We start from the raw sequence: 25873 nt of genomic DNA on the forward strand, positions 1-25873 counted from the left end.
AGTTTACTCATCTCTTAAATGGCCGTAATAATATTACCTACCCCTTAGGATTCTTGTGAGAATTAAATGAGTAATGCAGGTACTATGCGTATTTCAGTGCCTGAAACACAGGAAGAACTCAGTAATTCAGGGTTGGCAAACTACCGTTAATGGGCCAAATACAGCCCATCACCTGTGTTTGTATGGCCCATGAGCTAAGAATGGTTCTTACATTTTGAATGGTTGAAGACAAATCAAAAGAAGAATAATATTTTGTGATGCGTGAAAATTATACAAAATTCAAATTTCAGTGTTTATGAATAAAGTTTTATTAGAACACAGACACCCTCCTTCCTTTACACAGTCTATGGCTGCTTTCATGCTACAAGGGCAGAACTGAGTAATTGCTAGGCCCTTTGCAGGAAGAGTTTGCCTCCCCCTGCGGGAATGTCAATGCATAGGAGTTGTAACAACAGGAAGTGAGTGCTTCCCAGTAATCAGGGATTATATTTCCTCATGAAATTACACACGTCACAGCTGACTCAGTGTCCACATGGAGTCAAAGTATGTGTAAAACAATTAGTTTAATTTCCTTTTCCCAAGTAAGAGAGATGGTGTTAATCCAAACAATGGATAATACTCTAAACCTTCAGAACAGGACAATTAGGTGTCATTAACCATATTACAAGAGTCCTGAAACAGTCTCAACTTCTTCTGGCTGAAATGCGATTGAGTTTAGTTTTTAAAGTTTCTCTACCGAGAATTTCCAAAACTGATCTATCACCCAATGCAAAGTAAAGAGCAGGCTGATGTCAACATTTTTCAAAATGTTTAATGAAAAGAAAAATAAGGTGCTTGAAGCCCCTGGAAGTTTTAACGCTTTTCCTAGAATGAGCCTTTGGTCCTAACAGGAAAAAAAATCTGTTCATCCTGACTACAGAAAATATTGAATTCTTTTGTTGTAACCTGAAAATGTTTTGACCACTGGTTAATTGAGGTAATGTTCTAACTAATGGTGGGGCGCTGGGGGCGGGGGTGGGAGCTTTCCTTCCCAGTGACCTATTAGATCAGGGAAACAGGTATTTCTCTTTCTTAGTGATGAACTTCTCAGTTGCAAGTGAAGGAAAAGCCATCTCTACCTGGATTAAAAAGAAAGTGGAACTTATCGGCTCTCGTGCTCTCCCTTGGCTCAGCCTCCTTGGCCTGGCTACGTCCTCTGCCTTCCAACATCACGTCAACCAGTGCAGAGTAAAGGAGAAACTGGTCCAGCAGCAACCCTGCATGTCCTGGAATTTGTTCCTGTTCATTGACTTAAACAGGTTCCCATGCTCTGTTAGTCAGCATCTGCCAGGTTGTGTTGCAATAACAACCAAGCCCCGAATTCCAGTGGTTTTCAACAGCACAGATTCTTTTTTTTTTTTTCTCACTCATGCTGCATATCGGCTGTAAGTGGGCTTGTGGGTGATCCTTATGGCCTCTTCCTGCTGAAATCTAGATGGAAAAAGCAGCCCCTTCAACAAGGAGGTGCAGCTGGAATGGCAGAGAGAAAATAGTGCCATGGCTGAGCCATGGAATAGCTCTTAAAACTTTCACTCAGTCGAGGTTTATATCATGTCCACTCACATTCCATTCTCCAAAGCAAGTCACACAGCAGTGGGCATGCATGTGTAATTCTTTTATAGGAAGGCAGAATGAATAATTGGGAAAATTCTACTTTCTGCCACATATTCCCATCCCTGAACTCATATGACCAAGGAGCTAGACCATGTTAGTTGGCTTAGACCTGCTCAACCAGCTTCATCCATATTACATAGTATTAAAGTTAGGGAGGATTGTCCTCCCAAAGAAAACCTAGGGGGCTGAGAATGAGGAAGAATGTGAAAGAGTTACTGGGTATAAAAATAAAATCTCTACAGTGTCTTTGCAATTAAATAATCATGTTATAAATCAAATCAGAACAAATCCAAATAAGATTCTATAATTAAAAAATTTAATATCAATATTATTATGTCATGGGTGAAGTTTAAGTGGAGGAAATCCATTTTGCTATAAATCAGTTTCTGAAACTCACAGCTCTAGTAAAAACTGTGTAAACCAAATTTTAAGAGTAAATACGGTATATTACTAGGGGCAAAAAGTGAAACCTTTTGCTGAAATGTGTATTGTCCGTGTGAATTGTACTAGCCATCTACATGCAACATACAACATCCCCTCCTGAAATCAAGCAAGGGAGATTTAATTCTAAAATATAGCACAAATCTGATTTTCACCTTGTCCACTGTACCCAAAGTTAAAATGTGCAGATGCAGTCATATATTCTGAATAAGGAACAACTTTTTCCAAAGCTCTGGCCTGGAAAGGAATCAGAAAGCTATCCAAATAAAAATCAAATTCTTCTGTCTGTATATGCAAATCAGGTCCTCACTTAGCTCGAATCCTTCTAGATTTCCACACTGGATGTCAGTGGATTTTTTTTTTTTTCTTGGCTGCTGAAAGCCGACTTCTTGGCCTGACTTCAAAGCTAATGAGAGTCCCTAGAAGTGCCTTTTTTTCTTCCTACTGAAATAGTTGTGTTTTGAAGAATGGACTCTGGGCTAGGATTTATAAGTTGACACCCCTTGACATTTGGAAAGGTCCAGTAAGAAAACCATTGGCGCTCAAGTAAAGTTGATGTGCAAAGTTATTCCCGTACAATCACTTTATCATATGAGTAAGTGGCCCACCAGGCTCTCCACACAAAAAATGAACTTGCTGCTTCAATCGCAAATAAATCTGAACCCAGAGTCCGTGAGTCAGACTCTGTTCATTACCTACCTAAGGGCCATTTCCCATTCCTCCACCCTCTTTCTCTTGATCTTAGGTAAGGTTGGCAAGCCCAAAGTATTTCACTGTGATTTGTCTAAACCGACAATCCCATTTTCTTCATCAATAATTAGTCAAGGGGTAAGGGTGTGACTTTTGGTCAATGAAATGTACCCTGAGTAGAGGATCAAAATACAGAAGTTCATTTGAAGCCACTCTTTTGCTGTGACTGTCCTTCCTTCTTAGGACATTGGATTGAGGATGTGATGCATGGAACTGTGGCAACTACTTTATATCCATGAGGCAGCAGATAAAAGGATGAAAATTCAGCATGACAAGGATGGCAGAGCCAAAGGATAGAAAGAGCCCAGGTTATAGAAGCACTGTGGAGCCACCAAACCAACCCCACAACTTCCTACTTTCAACCTTCTTCTTCCATATTGTTATTGGTTAAGTCACTATTAGATATTCAGTTACTGGTAAACAACTCCATCCTCATTGAAATGACTACTTGCCTGTGGTGTGACTTTGGCTAAGTCATTCACTCATTACGATTCTTGATCTATAGAATAGGGATAATGTTACCTACTATGAGCTGTCTTGAGTAACTCAGTAACTCTTTATTGAGGTAATATATTAAAGATGCCTTGTACAACGTCTGACATAGTAAGAGATAGTTATTGATATCTTCTCTAAATAGTGGACATGTGCATGGTGGGTGATTCCAGATAATTCATGCCCGTGGAGTAAATGGCTCTCAAATAGCCTAAGTAACAATGGCTCTCAAATAGCCTAAATGGCTCTCAAATAGCCTAAGTAACAACTGCTAGTGTTAATTAATTAATTAAGTGCTTATTATATGTCAGGCACGGTTCCAAGAACTTCACATGTGTTGCCTGATTTAATTCTCAAAACAACTTTCTGATGTGCATACTATCCCCATTGAGAAATGAGAAATGAAAGCACAGACATGTGGAGTAGGAAACTTGGATTAGAGCCCCTGGAAGGGGTAGGGTCAAGATTTAGGCCCAGGCAGGCCGGTCACTCTATCAGGCTGCCTACATTTCAGATGTACCCCAGGGCTCTTGTGGCTGAAGCTTATTTTTCAGAAATGCAATTAAATTAAGTCAGGCCTGGATGCAGAAACCCAGGACCACATTTGACCACTAATCCAGTCTCTTATTTGGCTCTAGTCTCTGCCTGGTTTCCTAAAGACAGGCCTGGGTTGAGTGAAGACAGACAGCCCAGCAGCAGAAGCCTTCTCCCAGCCGTGCTTTGTTTGACTGTCCAGTAGTTTTAGTGTTTTACTGTCTTTCAGTGGGACGACTTAACTTTCATTTGTCGTAGTTCCCACCACTCCTTTTTGTCTTAAACCTGGTCAGTCCATGCTGACTTCACCTGCCTTGCATTCTGGGGATTTTTGACTTTATAACTCCCCAACCTAGATCTTAGATTACAAAGGGAAAATGCTGTGAGTTGTGTCAATACCTTAAGAAATGGAAGGTGGGGAGACAATGCTATGATTTAATTGCCAGGTTTGGGGATGTTTCTATATGCTGATTTGTTGATGGGCACCTTCCTGCTTCAGCTGACAATATAAAGATGAAGGGTCCTTCTCAATTTGGATCATTTGGGTTATTTGCAAACCAATGGTATATTCCGCATGGAGGAACAGAAAATGATTTCTCCACAGTCATCCTGTGTTTTTAGAAATGACTAAGTTCCCCTCCCCTCCTCCCTAACAGCAAGAACAGGATTCGGAGGAAGCTGGGGGTCTGGCACCAGCCAAAACAAATGCAAAGATGCCTTTGGCTCTAGAGGACTTCTCTCTGCGGCAGAGATGACAAGTGTTTGTGTAAAGGGCCAGATAGTAAATGTTTTAGACTTTGCCGGCTACATGGAGTCTCCGTTGCCAATTCTTCATCTTTTTAAACAATTTTTCCAACCCTTTAAAAAATGTAGAATCTATTCTTAGCTCATGGGCCATCCTCAAACGGGCTCTGGGATGAATTTGGTAGTAGTTTGCCAACCCCTGCCTGAGGAAACGAAAAGGAAATTATAAAACTCTTTCCAGGCCAACTAACTCTTGTCGCATTGCAGGGACCAGTGCAAACACAAAAGCTGTCCCAGGTGTGACTGGGGCACAGCCCAAATGGAGTGAGGCAATGCAAACGAACAAAATCTGGAATCAGAGCGCAGGTGAACCATCTAAGGGCAGGGCTTCCATCTCAGCCCCCACTGGTGGCCATCCCTTCAGACATTCAAGGGGCGCTGAGCTCACGAGGTACCCTGCCGGGGGCCACAGGAACTTAGCCGGGGTTCTCTTGCCAAGTTCATCCTGTTTCTGAAAGCAGGAACTTCAGTTAAGTAACAAGAACAAGTGACTGGTCTGGGGAGAAGTGGGAAAATGAGTTAACAAGGAAGTCAAGCCCATTAAACTGAGAAACTTTCACACTATCCTTTCTTGCAAAGAGGACGGTTTCTCCACAGCTGCAGCGAGCTAGGATGTGCACTGGAAAACATCCTGGCCACTGTCCTAAGATTGTACTCTTAAGGACATAATTACACAGGCCAGGTGTGATTTACCTTTATGGGAGACCAAACAGGTGGGTCTGATAGATTGATTGGAAGGGGTATTGAGCATGCTCTGAAGGGCAGTCCTTAAAAGGGACTCCCTATCCAAGCCTTGTAGCTTCACGGGGCAGGAATTTTGTCTCTTCCACTTCAGCATATTTGGAGAGCACATGATATGATGTAAGTATTACTTCTTCAAGATGTGCCTGTGTATAACCTAGACTCCAAACTGTAGCTACCATGTGGTTGAGGGGAGAACAGGGACCCCACTTTATAAAACATGTCTGGGGGATGGGGTTTTTTTTCCACTGTCTTATTACCTGGCAAAACAATCCAGGTGGTGTGTGAATCACAGGTAGAGGCTGTAAAGTCCGAAGAAGTAGAATCAGCCTTACAAACAGTGGATCTCAGCGAAGAAGGAGATCGCACACCTGAACCCACAGAAGAAACACTCAAGAGAGCAGAACGCAAAACACCAAGACCCTCTCTGATGGCGCTTCTCAGGCAGATGGTAAGCCCTTGCTTCCAGTTCAGGGAAACTGAAATACATACATCAGCTTCTGAGACCAAAGAGCCCAGGTCAGGTGGTGAGACATGATTCTAGGTAGTATAGATGGAATATAAACCGAATAGGAGTTGAGAAAATTCCCTTTCGTCCTCCTGATTTAATCACAGAGAATGTCTCTCTTTATTGCTAATTTTCCTTAACCTTTAACCCCTGCTAACTGCCTTCTTAACAAAGGAAGAGCTGGCCTGGGCTCCTGAGCTGTGGCAGACAACAATACCAACCTGGAAGTTAATAGTGTTGCTTACTTTTAATTTTATTTATTTTTAAAAGTTTTGCTGTGTATTTGGCAAATGATCCCATTTTCCTCGTTATGGTAATAATATGCAGTTTCCTTTGAAAATACGTTTATTTACATAAAGAACATAAGGCATTTTTAAAGGATTAAGTAATTAATAGTTCAAGTTATATTTTGATGTTGGAAAACTTCTGAAGGGGATGTATGAGTGACACAAATTTGGGCAAAGCTGGCAAAGCTGGTTTATAGATAATTCCAGAAAGGGTATGATATGAAAGGAAATGACGATTTCCTAATAGTGAGGGTGTATAATTTAGTTGGTGAATTTGCCATGTTTTAAATTTCTATAGAATGGAAAGAATCTGGGCAGACATCTTTGGCCGTCTGTGAAGAGTCATGTGCATAAAATATCTAAACATCCAGGAACTTAAGTAATATAATGCAATCAAACCCCAATCGGTTGGAAGACAAAAAACCAAAAAACCATGTAAAAGGTCATTGGTTTAATTCTCTTTTAATGAAAAACAAGAATTTCATTATAGTGTGCCTTTATTTTCAGGAGTATTTGGGAATTAATCCTTTGAGAAAGCAACTCTCTAATTTCACAAGCTCAATCTGTTAAGGAATTCTTTCTAGTCCACAAAACAAAACAGAACAAAACCCTTGCCAGTGGGGGATGAGGAATATTAGAAATCACTGTTAGAAACTGTTGACAGGAATCATTTTCTTTTATTGCTGAATTCTCATGGAGTAAGAAGTACTGGGCAGCCTGCATGGCTGGAACCCCATCTATATTCCTGGCCATTTATTCTGCAATTTGGCACTGAAAATAGGCATCAAGATTTGAGATTTTTAAATCAATTTTTACATGACATCAGGAAAGAAAAGAACATTTGGCCTCTTTCTGGCAACCCATCTACATTACAAATGGGATCCCCAAATAGCTCATCACAACATTGAGGGTGGTCCAGCTTTCTCGTTTCTGGATGGAGTTGAGAGATACAAAAAAAAAAAAAGCAAACAGAATGACTTTCTCTTCCAAATAATCAACATGAGACTTCTTCGTTTAAAAGGGAGGAAAATACAAGAGACTCCAAATAAAGCAGGAAAGACCTCTAAACCACCCAATGCATCCATTCAAAACAAGTCCTTAAATTCAAGTGAGGTTCCATACTTAAATTCATCCTCTGGAGTTATCCATTAGATGCTGTTTGGGGATATTTTCTAGCAGTAGAAACTGTGTAAGTCTGAACAGATTGGAAACAAGCGTTGTTTGGAATTGATTCTCCATAGGATAGGGATGGGGTAGAAAAGGACACATTTCCCCAAGTAATCCTCCGTCACTTCACAGTGCCAGGTCTTGTAATGTCCATTGTTCTTGTTTCCTGTTGCCCACTAAAAGGGTTATACCTGGGAGCTTGAATATCATTGCTTCCTTTTAATGTTTAAACCCCCAAGCTTCCATGATGGTTGAGATTTCCCCTCAAATTCCAGATTTCTTAATTATTCTGGTCTTGCATTCTGTTTTGTTTTCATTAGAACATTATATTCCCATTGCATAATTCAGATACACAAAAGACAGGGGTTTTTTCAGGTTTGCCACAATTCCCACCACTCCCTATTGCCCCACCCAGGCCACCTCCCTCATTGACATTTCTGGTCTATCCCCTGGGTATTTGAGTTTGCAGCCCCAGATACAGAGCCATCTCACTCTTTCTGAGAACTTCATTGAATCACATTGTCTGGGTTTATCATGTTCTGATTAACCGTTGCGCTATGGATGGACATTTGGTTTCCAACTTTCTGCATTTCCTTTATTCACTTATTCAACAAATAATTATTAAGCTCCCACTATATTCTAGACGATACAGATACGTAAATAGACGTGGTCCCTGTCCTCATGGAGAACAAAGCCTAGTAAGGAAAACAGACTTATTTTGAAGTCTGTGCCGTACTCAGTGAGCATGCACCATGTATCTTCCACACGTGATCTCAGCTGCTTTACTAACCTGCATGAATATCGTTACACGTCTCCTTTTTGCCCAGGTGTTAATATCCCCCTAATGCAGAATCCTGCAAGTCAGCTTCAGCAGTTTTTTTCAGGAAACACTTTTGGGTAATATTTCATAGCTTCCAAACTAAAGTCTTTCGATTTATGTAGGGAAAAAAACAAACAAACAAAAAACTGCTTTAAGGGCTTGAAGATAGAGGCAGCCTCTGGCCCATCGCTATGGGATTTTTATTTTCTATTTCTTTTAGTCTATGCCTGAGCATTATAATTGAATAAGTGAATGTTTTAAACTGATTTTAAGTATTTTTAGCAAAATATAGTTTTTAAAAGTAATTGATTTAATAGAAGAGAAAACTCGATTGCAAACACATCACCCTTGTTTTGTAATCAGGGTTTCCATTCATCTGATCATTGATTTTCTACTTTCTAGCCTTCCCTTCCCTTAAATTTCTTTCAGATAGCGTATTTTACTATCCCATGGCAAAGTACTTCTTGGTTGAGTATTTTTTTTTAAATAAATGCATTTCCCAGTTCATTTCTAAAGTGATCTTTTTCTTTCCAAAAATTAATCTTTCCTAAAAATAGAAAGAAGATCATTTGTCAAATAATTATATTTCAGGGAAAAGAAAATAGAGTCATGTAAGTCCTGACATTGCATTGGGCACATGTAGATATAGCACTTCACAAAAATCCTATGGGCTCCTACAGACTTTCGAAAAAATTTCAAGGAATAGCTAAGACATCTGTCACGCCCTAAATAGAAAAAGAGTCTTATGTGTATTAATTCAACGGTATGTCAAGAAATTGGCTATCTGAAGCACTAGTATGTCTTTACAAAGTGCGTGGGTGGAGAACCGTATTCATGTACCCACAAACCAGGTAGGCAGATGGCGGTGGATGGAAGAAAAGGTGGTGGATGGAAGTACAAAGATACAGATTTATACTTTGTCAATATTAATAACACCTTACACTTGAGAAGTGCTTTCTCCTGCAAACCACTGTCACATACGTTGTTTCATTTAATCCTCCTCCTGTCTCTTTCTCTAGACCATTAGTTTTGTAAGAAATTCTTTGTTGGAATAACCTTCTCAGGCTTAGATAAGAAAGACTCTTGAACTTTAATACTGGGCAAATTAAAGACCCAAGTGAGACAGCCATGAAATCAGAGGGATTTTGTTAATTACACTCAATCTAATAAATCGAAGAAAACCTGCTGAAATTGACTGTCTTGTGGAAAAAGGAGAATAGTTTGTAAGGATAATTATAAAACAACAAACAGGAGTCTTTTAGCCAAAGTTTTTGATCTCAGCTTCTTCCCTGAGTGTTAAAATACCAATATTGAGTTGTTCTTTAAGGTAAGGTTTCTGAAAGTAGCATTTGTTTGGGGTAATTCCTGTCTCCATTGGCGACTTGCATTCCTTCCTACCCTAAAAGGGGACTCTGGAGTCATTTGGTGGGTCTCAGCTATTAATGGTAATAATAATAATAGCTACTGTTTGTTTTTTGCATGCAAATGATGTGGCCGGGCCCGGGCTAAGCACATGGCATGCATTAATGCATTTATTAATATAAAAACCCTGTGAAACAAACACTCTTACTGCCCCACCGTGCAGATGAGGGCACGAAGACTCAGTGTTTAAGTGACCTGCCCAAGGTCGCGGAGCCGGTCGACAGCAGAGCCAGAATTCAGAGTCAGGCTTTCGTTGCTTCGGAAGCTGAGCCTTGTTGCTGCTGCCTCCTGTGCTGCCTCTGGCAGCCATCTTCTTTGAGAGTAAATAGAACAACCATAGCTCCATTTTTGTGATTCTCCACCTGAAATTACAACAAAGCACAGGAAAGCAGAACTCATACATGTCTTACCTAAAGCTTGGACGAAAGTTTTCTGAATATACTTGTCACTAAAGTGAGATTTACCTTGGCTGTGTCATTTTGTCTGAATTGTCCAATTCCGTTTCAGGTGAGCGTCTTGGTAAAACACAAAGATTGGACTCATAACCTTTGTTTATCCTGGAACTTTCTAGCAGGTCCTGTTCTTTAGATTTGTTGTAATGAGGTTGATTTACTAAACAGTCGGGCTCCTCTACTCACACTAAATTAAAATATCCCAATTCTCCCTTTAAATCTCAACTTCAGTTGGGATAGATCTCTATCAAAATACATTTGTATTCCTTTCAAAGAGATTTGAACTGACCATCAAACACTTCCACTAGAATTTTAAGTACCTAAGTGATATCTATCAGAGATGCTTCCAACATTCTTCAGAGTATCAAGCTATAGGAATGCATGACACAATGAAAGAAATTTAAAAGTGATTTCATTAATATGCAAGGTTTGGATTCACAACCAGATCCCATTTCAGCACCGCAGGCTGGATGCCCTGAGATGCTTCATCTTTGATTCTCGTGAATAAAAATAAACTCTTTGTAAAGAAACTTGCTCAGTATCACACTGGGAAATCTCCACAATTACTTAATAGTCTTCAAACTGTTCTTTAAAGTACTAAATAGTCTCTGAAAGCGTTTTTGTCTCTTTAAACAGCAACTCTGTTTTTTGTGACAGCTGGGAAAAATAAGCTTCTGAGGTTATGGTCCTTTGAATAGAAAAAGCCCAACAGGAACTATTTTAATTTGTCACTGAAAGAGGGCTCTGCAAAGAGGAAAGAGGAGGGGTAGAAAGAAAACAAAGGAGAGAGGGAGAGAGGGCAGGAGAAAGGAAAGAAGGGAAGGAAGGAGGGAGGAAGGAGGGGAGGAATTGTTAATAACTACAGGTATTGAAGAGACCTCAGATGGACTTAATAAGACCCTTATCTAAACTCAGCATACAGTCACCTTTGCATAAATACCGTTTTATATGCCTCAAAGTGAACAACAGAGGAAAATCATAGAAAAACTCGAGGTATTCTCCTTTTTTTTTTTTTTTTTTAAAGACTTTGAACCTATTTGCAATGATTTCCCTGGCAGCATGAGGGTCTGTTTTCAGGATGGTAGTAGCCTAGATCCACTACTGTCAAGGGAGCCTTCTGATTCAATCCAAACTCTCCCTCAAGGGCTAGCTAGGAAAGGAAGGAAGAAGAAGATCAATTTTAACCTTAAACTGGCAGGTACCTAACACTAACCAAATTGAAACAATTAAGGGGAAGTTAAAAATCTCTCTCTTAGCGGGTGTAACATGACTCCTAATTATCCATTCAGGTTTTGCTTTAAAAAACCATGTTGGTTGGTTTTTGCCTTTCAGCATTCCCTAAAGGCCGCCAGGACCCTGTATTCTACAGGACCCTAGGGAGTATGTTTGAGTGGGCAGGGCAGTTACAACACAGCCTGAATTCTGGAAGCCCCGTGAAATCCCGAAGTGGTAAAACTCTTGGGTGAGAGCTGAAAGAGCTAGTTGCAGGGAGAGAAATAATAACTGAGAGCCCTTTCTTTATCTGAATGTTCTCAAGAAATTGGTCCTTGTAGAACAATGCAGAAGACCTAGAGGAAGAAAAAGACCACCTTCCATCTGAATGGGTCTGAATTGTACAAAGAGAACAGATCCTTATTTGCCTTTGGGTTGAGCAGCTTGGAGAAACCCATGACAATGATATCTCTAAGAAAAGTGCATGGAACTTCCAGACACCGGGAGTTCAGGCTGAAGAAAGAGTTCAGGAATGGCTTCTCCATTCCTAATCAATGAAGAAGTAGATATCAAGGTCCTAGTAGCCTAGCTCTGGAAAGGTTGCTTTGGGGGTAGGAAGGATATTGGAATTCTCATACTGTGTTCAATCACAGACAGTCCTAGTCAAGTCTTCTGAATCAGAGAACAGCACCAAGCAGTAAAGATAAGCATATTTGTGCCCTGATGATAGGCATGTCCCATAAATATCCCTATTTGAGATTTTCAACCTCCACCTTATCCAAGCCCTTATCATTTTTCCTAATTAGGTAGCTTCATAGCAGATGCTCAATAAGTGTTTGTTCGTTGAATGGTACCTCCTACCTTCTACGGGCAGTGTGGGGAGGAGGTTAAGAACGTAGAAGATGGGGCTTCCCTGGTGGTGCAGTGGTTAAGAATCCACCTGCCAATGCAGGAGACACGGGTTCAAGCCCTGGTCCGGGAAGATCCCACATGTCGCGGAGCAACTAAGCCTGGTGTGCCACAACTACTGAGCCTGCGCTCTAGAGCCCACGAGCCACAGCTACTGAAGCCCACGTGCCTAGAGCCGGTGCTCCACAACAAGAGAAGCCACCGCAATGAGAAGCCTGCGCACCACAATGAAGTCGCAACCAGAGAAAAGCCCGCGTGCAGCAACGAAGACCCCAAAACAGCCAAAAATAAAAAAATAAATAAGAATATAGAAGATGGACTCATTGCCATAGTGCCAAATCATGGCTCCCAACCTGCTACTTCCATGACCCATGTTAGTTTCTCGAAGCTTCCATTTTCTTGCTGGTAAAACAAGAGCAATAAAATTGTTCCTCTAAAGACTGTGGAGTGATAATAAATGAACTAACGCACGTTATTATCTCCTTTAGTACAGTTGCGGGCACTTAGCACTCCACTAAAAGCCTTCATAAATAATCATTTTTATTATCTCTGCTAATATGAGTACCCTATCTCAGATTATAGAGGCGCATAATATTAACCAGTAAAAAAAGTACCGAACGCTTTAATGTTTGTAACTGTTCTCCGTGCAGGTGTTATATAGGTTCTTGCTGTCCGCAAGCAGAACAGCCAAGAGAATAACAGTGGAATCTAAAGTCTTCCTCTTTGTGCCACAGAGCTTAACCTCCACTTCTACAATCCCTCCCTCTAGCCAGGAGGAGGAGACCATAAGCATTGAAAAAATATGTGGGGTTAGACCGGAGTCCAAATTGTTAATAACTGAACAATTCATTGCCAGATTTCTTAGGTCTTCTATCAAGCATCAAGCATAGAACATTACTAAATCCACAGCTAAAACTACAGACTCCAGTATTGGTCCGTATTTGTCTATGGCCAGTTAGTTTAAAGCAGTGATGCCTCAGAATCACCTGGAGGGCTTATTAAAACACAGATTGCTGGGTCTCAACCCCGAGAATTACTGACTCAGTAGATCTGGTGTAGTTCTCAGGGTTTGTATTTCTATCAAATTCCCAGGTGATGCTGAAGCTGCTGGTCCCGGTATCACACTTGTAGAACCTTTAGCTTAGATTTTTGATTTAAGGACCCAAATCTGTGACATCAGCCCCATTCAGCCCTGTCCCTGATGCCGCCGGCCACAGGGGGCACTAAAGATTGGAAAATAGGATGTTCGACAGTCCATCACTCCGCCAGGGGCAAAAAATACTACAGCAAAACACCCACCACTTAAATGTTACCAATAGATAGCTACCAATGGTTTAATTGTTTATTTACTTATTCATTCATTCTACATGTTCAACCACCTTCTGGTTCCGACATCAGTATTTTCATCATCATTTATTTATCCCAGAATCACCTAATCCCAGGGTTTAGGACTTTTATTGTAGTTATTTTTGGAGACCAACACTTGAATTTAATCAGACTCTGGTTATAGACCACATGGAAATCATGTGACTCATGAGGAATGCGTTTCTAGTTGGTCTTCCATTTGTCCTGACCTTGAATCTCAACAATGAATGACTGAGGTTATCCATTTCACAACCTCCCTTGCATTCTCCATGTTGCTGTGCTTGTGGTAGCTGAAAGGCCATTGTCTGTTTGTTATTTTAGTCAGTGAAAGGGGATGGAGGGATCACCCACTCAGAAGAAATAAATGGGAAAGACTCCAGCTACCAAGTAAGTGATCTGTAAACTCGGTTCAATGGTGGGTTTAGCTGGCATGTTCTTGGTTCTCTGCAGCCTCATTTCTGATGCAATTCTCAACCACAGCCAACTCATTTGATGTCTCTAGGTTGGGTGCCTACTGTATACCAGGCAGCATTTTGGGCTTTGCAGATGCAAGCACGAACTAGCTAGAGTTCCTCAGCTATTTATTACTGCAAAGCACCTTTGTGAGCCCTTCCCTCTCTCCACATGGACAATTCTTTCCCATTCTTCACATCTTGGCCTAAATGTCACCTCCTCAAAAAGCTGTTCCCTTTCCACCCATCATCCCTGCATCTTGTCCTTTTACTTCATGGCACTTATCACACATTGAAATAAGTCATTTGTCCATTAGTTATCTGTCTCCCCTACCCCTTCCCGTCCCTGTCTGGAGTATTTGTAGAGCAAGGAAGGGGCCTCTTCTATTTTTTTTTTATCACACTGCGTGGTGCCTGGTACATAGTAGGAGCTTTTTCTGGAATAGATGTGTGAAAGACATGGGGTCAGGTGGTTCATTTCTATCATTTTCTCTATCCTAAAGAGACAGCTATGACATTTTTATAAATATATGTATTTTTTTTCCCCAGTGGGATCATCTCATGCTCAACACCCTATTTTATAACCTGCACTCTCTTTTAACTTAGAAATATACCTCCACAAAAATGTCATCAAATATTCTTGTTCTAATTTTGGTAATACAGAGATGTGGTTAAGAGCATGGGTTGCAGACTCAAACTGCCCGGGTTTGAATCCTGGCTCAGCTATTTTTTAGCTGTGTGACCAAAGGCAAATTACCAATCTCTCCATGCCTCAGTTTCTCATGTGTATAATGGAGCTAGGAAAAGTGCTGCCTTACAGGGCTGTCATATTTAGGTGAATCCATACATGTAAAGCACTTAGAACATTCCTGGTTTAGAGGACTCAACAAATGTTAGTTGCTGTGTTTATCGGCATGAGCTGCCATAACGAAATACCACAGAGAGGAGAGAGAATGAGTATTTTGGCGTCTCTTCTTACAAAGACACTAATCCTATTGGATCAAGGCCCCATCTTTATGACCTCAATTAACCTTAATTACTTCCTTACTCCAAATACTTTCACATTGGCTTTATATGGCTTCACCATATAAAGCCATAGCTGTTGCTGTTGTTTTATTACTAACTATTGTGCTTCTGATGAGAAATTATCACCCTGTAATGTTGTTTATATCACACACACACACACAAATTCCAGCAATTACTAAATTATGATATTTCTACTTCCATAATAATTAGTTTATCCTGTATATTTCGACATAGAATATATTGCTTTTTAGTGCATTCAAATTATTTTCATTTTTCTTTTTTAACTTATTACTATACCTGCCCCCCCCAAACCCATACTCTAGACCACTTTGGAACCAAAAATCCCAAAGGTTACTACCTTGGAAACATGATAAACTTACGTCATTCACCACGAAACACTGAAATATGTTTGTACATTTTGTCTGGAATCTCACAGTGAAACAGTTATGCCAGTCATTTTGGTGATTCTAAAATCTGAAAACAGTGGAAATTTGAATGAGCTGGAAACGTCATTCTATTTACACTCATCTAGAAATGTTTTGAGCATTCTATTTTCCAGGGCTTTGGATCCAGACGTAAGAAGATTAGTGTGTACTATTGGGAGATGACAAATGCTTCGTTTAACTTTGGGGGGTGGGAATAGACATTCTCTGCTCCTGTTAGATTTGCCCTCTGAGTTATAAAAGCCTTAGTTGATGTTTCCGTGAAAAAAAGCCCAAGAAATTCCCAGCCTGGGTTGGCTTCCAGTGTCTGAATCAAGTGGGATGCTCCAGTAACCTTGTCCCCCAGCTTCCTGCCAGCATCCCTGGGTTCTAGGAGAGGAGACACTCGGATTATTCAGATGGGAATAATTTTCGTTATAAATTTTGAGACAGCATCAAGCCCCAAGCAAAGGTTCTAAATCTTCTGCATTTCATGACAAAGCAGTCATGCACAGTTCCGATTCTTAGCTCACTCTGAAGGTAAGGAACCGGCCATGTATTGTTTCCAGAAGTTCGTTTCTAAGCCATTTAAAAAAAAAAATTAGGCCTAATAGGGATGGAGTATTAACCATGTGGTAAATGGATATGACCCATTGAAAGCTCCCCTCTTGAAAAAAAATCAGTGTCCCATGAGAGCTGTTGGTTTGTAGGGACTTCCCACTTCACACCCGAGTGATGTGCTGAGGGAAGTATTTTGGGAACACTTGGAAGGCGAGTTGCTGGCCATTCATCCAGCCCATTTTGATGGCGACTTACCATGTGTCAGGTGAGGTGCTGGGGATAAAGCAATGGAAGAGACACACAGGAGTTTCGTGCTCCGGAGGGAATCAGAACATTTCCAGGTGAGCAAAGAAATCCCCGTGATGACTGCAAACATAAAGAAAATTCAGGGGCTTCCCTGGTGGCGCAGGGGTTAGGAATCCTCCTGCCAACGCAGGAGACACAGGTTCCAGCCCTGGTCCGGGAAGACCCCACGTGTTGTGGCACAACGAAGCCCCTGCGCTATAACTACTGAGCCGGTGCTCTAGAGCTCATGAGCCACAACTACTGAGCCCACGTGCCACAACTACTGAAGCCCATGCTCTGCAACAAGAGAAGCCACAGCAATGAGAAGCCCACGCACCACAAGGAAGAGTAGCCTCCCCCTCGCCACAACTGGAGAAAGCCCGCGTGCAGCAACGAAGACCCAATGCAGCCGAATAAATAAATAAATATTTTTTTAAAAATACAATAGGGAAAGGTAGTTAAAAAAAAAAAGAAAATTCAGCAGTGTTCCACAAGAAGGGGGGTCAGGCATCTTTAGACCCTCTAATCAGGGACTGTGTCTCCAAGGAGGTGATGACATTTGAGCTGAGACCTTCTGGGAAAGAAGCAGTCATCTGAAGCCCTGGAGACAGACCGAGCAGAAGCACAGCCAGTAGGAAGCTCTGAATTGAGAATAAGTTTGTTCAAGAAAAAAAAGCACCGTGTGGCTGGAGCAGAATGAGTCGGGGGACAGGGGGTGGGGTGGGATAGAAGATGAGGCTGGAGAGACACGGGGACTCGATTCAGCAGGTGTCTGTGTTTCTTGAGCACCTTGTCTACACCTGCAGCTTGGATGCTCAGCCACTCAGAGTCGCTGCTGGTAGTGTTAAGCCAGGACCACCAACTAATCCCAGTTGGCCCTGGACGTTCCTGGTTCTAAAAAGGCAGGTTCCATATCCTAGAACCCCCTCACTCTCAGACCAAGAAGGTTGGTCCCTTTATGCTTGGCATCCAGACACTGTGTGCAGTGGGCTTTCCATTACTAGCTAATTTAATCCTCACAGCACCATGAAGTATGATTTGTTTGTTTGTTTGTTACTCCCATACGGAAGAGGAAGCTGAGAGATCACACCATTTATTCCAGGTCATACAGCAAGGATGTGATGAAACCAGAGCCACACCATGTTTTTGTTTTTAATTTTATTATTTATTTATTTTGGCTGCATTGGGTCTTCGTTGCTGCACGCGGGCTTCCTCTAGTTGCGGCGAGCGGGGGCTACTCTTTGTTGTGGTGCGCGGGCTTCTCACCACGGTGGTTTCTCTTGTTGTGGAGCACGGTCTCTAGGCGCATGGGCTTCAGTAGTTGTGGCACATGGGCTTCAGTAGTTGTGGCTCGCGGGCTCCAGAGCGCAGGCTCAGTAGTTATGGCGCACGGGCTTAGTTGTTCCACGGCATGTGAGATCTTCCCGGACCAGGGCTTGAACCTGTGTCCCCTGCATTGGCAGGCGGATTCTCAACCACTGCGCCACCAGGGAAGTCCCCACACCATGTTCTTATGACTCCAGACACTGAGCTTTTAGCTACTCACTGTATCTTAAAATCTTCTATGCAACAAAAACAGTTAACAGGGTGTTTGAGCAGGGTCACTGGTTTCTGGCCTTTGTGCAGAGCAGCACGGTGGGAGTTTCTGTCTCTTTCTAAGGCGAGTATGTGCTCTAGCCCTCTGTTATACTCAACATCTGTATCTTAGCATTTGCTACAACTTTGGCAACTGGGATCCAACAGAAATATTCAGGATATGTGCTTGTAAAACATCTTCTTGGGCTGCACTGGATGTCTGAGGCTTTGTTCTCCAAGGAGTTCTGCCCTCCAGGAGGGCGCTGTAGCTTGGGGAGGCCTTCGGGACAGGGGAATTTTCTCTGTCTTCCTGCTCATTTCTAAGGGGTGTGTTTGATTCACTGATGTGAAATGACAGTTCTATGCCCTCTGAATCAAAACTGTCACTTTGTCCTAGAACTTTGTGACTTGGGGACAACACATACATTTTATGAATCATAAATTGTAAATACGTATCCAGTGGGCCAAATGTAGCCCACAGGGATAACTGTGTTGTGGTTGTTTGCTGTGAACAGGGCTTTAAAACTTTCGATGTCACTGTTTTTAAACTGACATATTTTGCATTTGAAATAATTCGATTTCAAGTTTCCATCTGAAAACGTAGAAGATATGACAGCACTGGGGCTGTAATCCCACATTGTATCTTTGGTGGGTCTGAGCAGTTGTGGCCCCTCTAGACAAGGCATGTGGCATTCAATTCACCACAGTGCCCCCTACTGCCAATTGTCCCCCCAGCATCAGAGCCAGCAGAGCTTGAACTGTTTTTCGTACACTAGAGAAATATTTCTTTGGCCTTATGCTGCTTTCACAACTGGGGAAATAAGTTCACCATATGATTATTCTTACCCCTAGCCTCTTTCATGCTTTCGTTTTATCTGTCTGACCCCCAGAGTCATTTCAGTTCAAGCAAATTATGGGAAAAAGTCTTTTACTTCCTAACAGATTTTTGGTTGTCTGTAGTTTACCTAGAATTTTGGATTTTACAGCCTTATTCCTCCAAATTGTAGGAACCAAATAGGAATGCAAACATTTCACTCTACCATGAAAAGATGTATGTTCACAACTAAAACCATTATCTTCTTTTACCACTGTTTTATGAAATGACAGTTTCACGCCAGAAATTAAGATAGACATAATCATGAAGAAAAGACCAGGCATCCCAAGAAGAGTGACGTGTTGTTGCAAGTGGGAGAAATCCCCTCAAAGCTGGCCCATACAAAAAGGGGCTTCAGGAACGGCTAGATCCAGGGGCATGCGTAATGCCATCCATACGAGGGCTCTTTTTCCCTTTCTCTCTCTTCATCTCTTAGCTCTGCTTTCCTCTGTTCCTCATGGTTCATTTTTCAAGAAAAAAGAAATTCCACTTCCAGGATTTTTTTTTTGGAAATGGTGGTGGTTCTGGAAGCTCCAGGCTTTCATCTTCCCAGCTTCAAGTTCATGGAAAGGGAACTGACCTCTCTCTCGGTTGCTTTAGCAGAGCCCTGAGATTAGCGCAGGTTTAGCTGCCTTTGGCCAGCTGGAACCAATCCCAGCAGCCCGATCACATGCAGCGCTCTGACCGGCCAGGCCTGAGTCGTGTGCCCTTTGTCCAGGGACGAAATGAGTGTGTCGAAACCACAGGGAATAAACCAGAGAGAAGGGTGGTTCTCCAGGGAAAACCCAGGTTCTAGTTCCCGAAGAAGGAGTAAAGAATGCTTGCTGGGGAAGTTTTCATTAATGAATGAATGACCAGATTGGTAAATAAATGTCCCCGCTGGGACCTCATACCATAAAAAGTATTTACACATTTTTCTTACTTCTTTCCATCTCACCCAGGAATCCTGAACACGTAGGCACCATCCAGCCTTTGAACATCTCTGTTTTAACGTGTTTACTCACCTGCTACTGGGCGTTGTCTTGCAGCCACTAAAAATGCATTTTGTTTGAACTTGCTCTAGGCCCCAGAGTCCACTGAGAAGGCGGTGGTGCCGCCGGAGTCGGAACCGGCAGCCGCCGGCCAGAAGGGCAAAGAGGGCGCCTCCAAGGACAAGAAGGCGTCCGCCGAGACCGAGAAGCAGAAGAGCAGCAAGCAGGAAGCCAACGACGAGCCGGCCCCGCGTGTGGAGGCCCCGGGGGAGGCGAACTCGCTGCGGGATGGGGACAAGTCCCAGAAGAGGCTCGAGAAGCGGCGACCGCCCCTCGGGGGCTTCTTCAAGGGCCTGGTGGGTGGACGGTGCGCCTCTTCTTTCTGGGCTTTTCCAAAGGGGACCGGCTGGCCAGGGGGTGGCTGAGCCTTGGCCAAACACCGAGGACCTGCTGTGTGCCAGGTGCAGAGAGCAAGGTGGGCGCAGGCATTGCTTTTCCGCGGCCACAGGCAGGTGTGACGCTGATGGCGGGGGTGGGGGGTGGGAGGCGGGGGCGGGCACAGGAAGGGAGCCTGAGGGTGAGGACGTGGCCTGGCCTTGGGTTTGGGAGGAGGGGGGCGGGGGCTTCTCAGAGGTTCCATGTGAGGAGGGACCTCAAGTTAACCTGTAGAGGGATGAGGCAAGGGGAAGTCTGAAGGCAGGTGAGGTCCAGGCCATGGGGACAAAGGTGTCGGGGGGAGACGGCACGGATCTGAGGCTCGGTCTGGCTGGAGGAGAGGGAATACAAGGATGCAGTGCGTTGGCAGGAACAGGTGATGATGAGAAGCAGGGTTGCTCGTCTGTGGCCAAAGTCAGCCTTGTGGAGTTTGCACCAGGGAAGCTGCTCTGAGCCTGGCCCTGGGTGGTGGGTATACAGACCAGGCTAAAACTTATTAGCTCCTTCCCTCTGGGGAAGTCCAGTGAGGGGTGAGTGGAGGCCAGACATTAAATAATGAATTAAGCTTGGGGTTCTTCATTTGTGTCTATTTGGTTCTTCTCTGTCTCCTTCTTCAGACTGTTAGCTTAGGGAAGGCAGTGACCAGACCTGTCACAGGCAGATGTGCTGTCCCCTCCATCCCACCAGCGTGTGGCTAGAACACAGTCGACACCCCAGCAGTGTCTGTTGATGAACGAATAGATGGAGTAAAATACGCTACTAGTAAAGGTTTCATTATATCTGGGATGACGTAAATCCTGGCAAACAGGGAGAAGAATCGTCACCCAAATAATAAGAAAGAGAGACAAGTGAAATCGTACCCAGGGCCCGTGGGAACGTGGGTTGAGCCAGGAGGGCCAGGCAAGGCAATACTACTGGCATCAGCTATGGGGCCAGTGAACCGGGGTTCACCTTCGTGTTGCAATGAAGATGGGGTAGTTACGTGAAGCAAACTGCCCTAATCATTCCTAACTATTCCGTTTCATGAATATCTGTAGACATTGGTGCCCTCTAATATTATAGATAGAGGTTAAGTGAGGGCTGTGGTTCCTCTGGCCCCAGTTTGGTCTTTAGAAGCATCTCTGGGGAGTTTATTAGAAATACAGAATCTCAGGCCCCAGGTTTAAAATTTTATGATCAATGTCATCTATTTCTGTCTCGTCTTTGTGTCCTTGAGTATGTGTGTAGAACCTCAGTTTGAGGCTCACTTTCTAGTGGGACACATGGAACTATAAAGTAGATAAATTAAAACACAAAAATGTGAGTGTGGGAAGTCACGGAGGGGAAATAAACATGGTGATGTGATAGGGTTACGCTGGGGATGAGGACAGCAGTTTGTGTGCAACTTGGAATCTGTGGATCCAGAAAGTGTTTCTGAGGAGATAATATTTGAGATGAGGCAGGATTGATTATCGGTGCCAGACAGGAAGAGAGCAAGGCTCTTTGTTCCAGCAGGAGGGAACAGCATGTGCAAGGGCCCTGGGGTGGGAATGAGCTTTGTATGTTTGAGGCCCCGTTGCTGGGAGCTGGTGAGCTAGGTGAATAATAAAAGTCGCTAAGGTTGGAGCAGTGGGCAGCTCTTGCTGGCTGTACAGGCTGTGCAAAGAATGTTGACATAATCCTACTTCAATTGGGAAGCTATTAAAGGGTGTTAAGCAAGGACCTTTGTTTATAGCCTTTAAAGACTATTTTGCTGCTATAGTGCAGAAGTGGCTTATAGAGTGGCAAGAGCAGAAACAGATGCCCAGGGTAACACTTCTAGGGTTACCTGGGAGAGCCAGTGGCGGTTTGGCATTGTGATGCCTGCAGAGATGCCAAGACGTGGGCAGGTTCTAGATAATAATTACAATTCAAGTCACCGAGCCCTTCCTCTGAGGCTGTGCTTCACTTATATTCATCATCTCTTTAATTACGGCAACGTCCCTTTGAGGTGGAAGTGCTTATTCTTCAAGTCCTCCATCTTCCCATTGTCAGGAGACTCCCAACAGTGGTGGAGAAGGAGGGAAGGGTTTCCTGCCATCTTGCAAGGATCCGGTCAAGCCCTGAGGACTGCCAGGCTGGACACATTTCCCTGGGGTTGTCTGACCCCTTTCCTGAGAGGGCAACGCCGGCAGCGGGACTGGCACCAGCCAGGGACCCATCGAGGCCCTGTCACCTACAGGAAACGAGCTTCTGGCCCCCCTCACCCCCGCCCAGCCCAGCCTCAGCCCTCAGGTCAGCTTCTCAGAGACTGCACCGCCAACCACTCCCTGCGTGACCTTTGCCCTCCTAGTGACATCCCCTTCATTCTGCCCCTTTTTCCCTCCTCCTCCATATGCTGCTTGGATTCTAACAGATAGCAGCCTACTTGGCATTACATGAAAACTTTGCAAAGATACGTTTTGTAAGAAAAGCAAACAGGCAGTGTGGTTAGAAAGTGATTAGAGAGGGTGACGGAAGTGAGCTCTAACTGTGGCAGGGTTTCTACACCCCAGGTACTAAGTACATTACAAGTCAGGACTCACTTTATCTTGGAACAACCCCTCCGAGATAAATGTTATCACCTCCATTCTAAAGATGAGGAAACTGAAGCACAAAGAGTTCAGCCATTTGTCCAGGATTTCACAACGCTAGAAAGTAATATAACCGGGCACTGAACTCGGGCATCTCATTGGAAACCGTTCTCTTACCCACTGCCCACGAATAAGGGGTATTTATGTGGCACAGAGTCGGTGCTAAATAAATGGTAGTTGCTGTTGGTATTACAGCTCTTCACTAGGATGCAACTTCTTGTATATTTCTCTCCAGGGACCAAAGCGGATGTTGGACGCTCAAGTGCAAACAGACCCCGTATCCATCGGACCAGTTGGCAAATCCAAGTAAACAAATCACCACGGTTCCCACCAAGTTCTGCCACCAAGAGGTCTTCTCCCTACTCAATCTCCTCCCCAACCCCGCTCCATGTATATATTTTTTCTTCTGATGGCCATCAAATGAAATTCTGCTTACAAATTAAGCCTGAGCTGTTGTATATTGAGGTGTATTATTTCTGTCTCTGGTCCAGTCTTTCCTGGTAAATAACTGTCAGGATGGTTTAGCAGGTTAACGAGCCAGGTCAGAAGAGTCGATGGTTGCCAAGCAGGTAGGGGGAGGGGGCCGAGGACTGCGTTCTGGTGAAGTTATGAAAAATGGCCGGTGATGAGTAAGTTGCAGAAGGAAAACGCCTGCCTGAAGGGATTAAGCTTTGTAGTAAATACACGCTCACCCTCTCAGCTTGAAGAGGAGAGACAAGAATCCGTTTGTTTAAGTTCATGTCTCAAGGAGGGAAAACGTGGGCTCTGTGTTGGGAGGTTGCCAATTTTCTGGAACGGAATGTGTGGGGAACGACAAAGGAATGAATAAGAGTTGTTTTTCAAATAGGGTTCTTGAACGTTACTGACGAGCGGGAAAAGATTGACTGGAGAGGGCTTGACATAATTTGGGAAAACAATTGCTTTTTGAGGCTCAGTGACAAGGGCGGGGATTACAACTTCCAAAAAAAAACAAACCAAACCGAATAAGTGAAGTTGCGAGTTTATTTTGCAACACTAGGGGGCGCCAAGGTCTCCATTTTCATCCCGCATCCTGCATCCCTAACAAAGATTTCGGTCTCTGCAATCTTACATTATTAATGTTTCTCAGATGGCTGAGGGGCTTGCTTCATCTGTTCTGTCTGACACTTATCTCAAGTCTGTCTGTAATTTCCTAATGTTCTCAGGATGTGCTCTGATAAAACCCTCCCTATAACCCCAGTTAATAATAAAAATTTACAGAAGATTATTCAAATACCTGGGTTTTTTTTAATACTTGTACAGAGGAGTACATAGGACGATGAGTGTATTAAAATGTAATCCAAAGTAGCCATATGATTGACTGATACCATGTATACTGTATCTTTTTCTGATTTAATAAAAAGCACATTTACATCTGAAGGATCTTTTAATTTTCAACTTTGAAAGCAGGTCTCTCATGCTCTATGTCTGAGATGCCTTTATCTTCCACAGTAGAAAGTCAGTGCTCTTTTTCCATCTTATCTCTTCTTCCAGATCCTTCTCAGTTTCCTTGTACGTGGGCACGTGCACATACAAATGTGTGCACATGTATATTTGTATATACGCACACAGGCACATATATACAAACACTTTCTTAGGCCACGCCGCCTAGAGCAGAGCCTGAGACAGGGATTCAGATGCACGTGTTAGGCTGAAGGAGGGCTCCCAGGGGAAAGGGAAGAAGAGAAGGACAGGGCAGGAATTGGTCTCAGCTGGAGTTGAGTTTCGTCCTGATCTGCCAGGGGTCCCTGGAGCATGAATTGCACCATAAAGTTGGTTATACCTACAAGGCAGGGTTTGTCCCCTTGTTGGTGAGCCACGGGCCACCCTGGGAGGTGTCAGGACAGGCAAGCTGCTCCCACTGAGCTGGGAAGCTGGATCCCTTACCGGCTAGAGGATGAGGGTCATCCCAAGTGTCCACTACAGGTACACATGTATACATCCAAGCGTGTATTTATACCCACATATGCACACATTCATACTTACAAACATAGTTACTTCTATACAGGAATAGGTAAGTGCATACACACATTCATAATCATACACAAACAGACACGTGTAACCGACAGAACCACACGCATACACTGACTCACACAAATCCATCGCATGTACAATCCATCACCCGGTGATTAGAAATAACATGGAACATCCTCTCCTGACAAGTCTATACCTTAGGCAAATAAAACAATGGCTTAGGCAAAAAGGCCTTTGGATAATGTGTTCGGGACAAAAATGTTTCTAAAAGAACAAATTGGGAGATCCTTGGCTCCTGGAACCCGCTGGCTCCCAGCTTGGGCTGCCTGAATGCTCAGTTTCCAATAAAGACCAGAGGCCTTTCCCTTGCAGAGGGGTTGGTTTCTTCATCCCTCCTGCTCGAACCTGGAGAGTCCTCAGTGTCTGTGACTCACCCAGCTGAGAGTGACCTCATGCTGCTTCATGTCTGCACGCTTAACTTTGCCCAAATCAAGAAAAAAAAAAAACACTGGGGAAGCCCTTGGTGGGGGGTGACCTTCCCTCCACCTCCACCATCGCCATTACAGTACATGGGATGATTCAAGGCAAACAGGCAGCTGGTTACCGCTGTGTCTCTAAACACCAGGGGGGTTGCCTGGTGTGACCTTTGGGCTCCGGACCATACCAGTCTATTGAGAAAGGTGACAGTATTATTTGCAAGCTTCACCTCACTGGACACAGGGGCTTTTTGCCCTGAAGAGGAATGTCCCCAGGCAGGGCTGAGTCACTAATGCAGAAGGAGCCCTCCCACCCTCTCCGGCCCCAGAAAAACATTTTTTAATTTTTAAAAAGAAGTTCTCTGCTGCGAATCTTGCTGGAAAGCATGCCAACAGTTTCTGTAACTTGTTTCCCATCCTCCTGGCCAAAAAAGAGAACAATCTTGTAATGAAATTGCTTTTTTTTTTTTTTAAGAAAATTTAAGCCAGATAGGACTCAAATAAATGGCTTATTGGGGGGATTCTAAAGCCAGTTGTAGCCTGAGAAGCAAGTTCAAACTCCATTTTTGAGTTTTGTGGAGTTTGTTTGGTTTTGACTGGCGAGCCAATTCCTGATGCGTTTACAATAAATACTAATTTCCATGCTCCTGCTGACC

At 43.4% G+C, this 25873-nt stretch overlaps 1 protein-coding gene across 1 annotated transcript in view; it reads left to right on the forward strand.

Moving 5' to 3' along the window:
• Nucleotides 1-23992, forward strand: part of BCAS1 (breast carcinoma amplified sequence 1) — a 98088-nt gene extending 74096 nt beyond the window's left edge. Inside the window, exons 8-11 of the mRNA XM_032607123.1 lie at nucleotides 5693-5866; nucleotides 13879-13944; nucleotides 19816-20079; nucleotides 22985-23992. Of these exons, the coding sequence (XP_032463014.1) occupies nucleotides 5693-5866; nucleotides 13879-13944; nucleotides 19816-20079; nucleotides 22985-23059 (579 nt within the window). The 3' untranslated portion in view covers nucleotides 23060-23992. The remainder of the gene's footprint in view (nucleotides 1-5692; nucleotides 5867-13878; nucleotides 13945-19815; nucleotides 20080-22984) is intronic.
• Nucleotides 23993-25873: the final 1881 nt, after the last annotated feature.

The sequence above is a fragment of the Phocoena sinus genome, chromosome 15 (assembly GCF_008692025.1).
Source record: "Phocoena sinus isolate mPhoSin1 chromosome 15, mPhoSin1.pri, whole genome shotgun sequence".
Taxonomy (NCBI): domain Eukaryota; kingdom Metazoa; phylum Chordata; class Mammalia; order Artiodactyla; family Phocoenidae; genus Phocoena; species Phocoena sinus.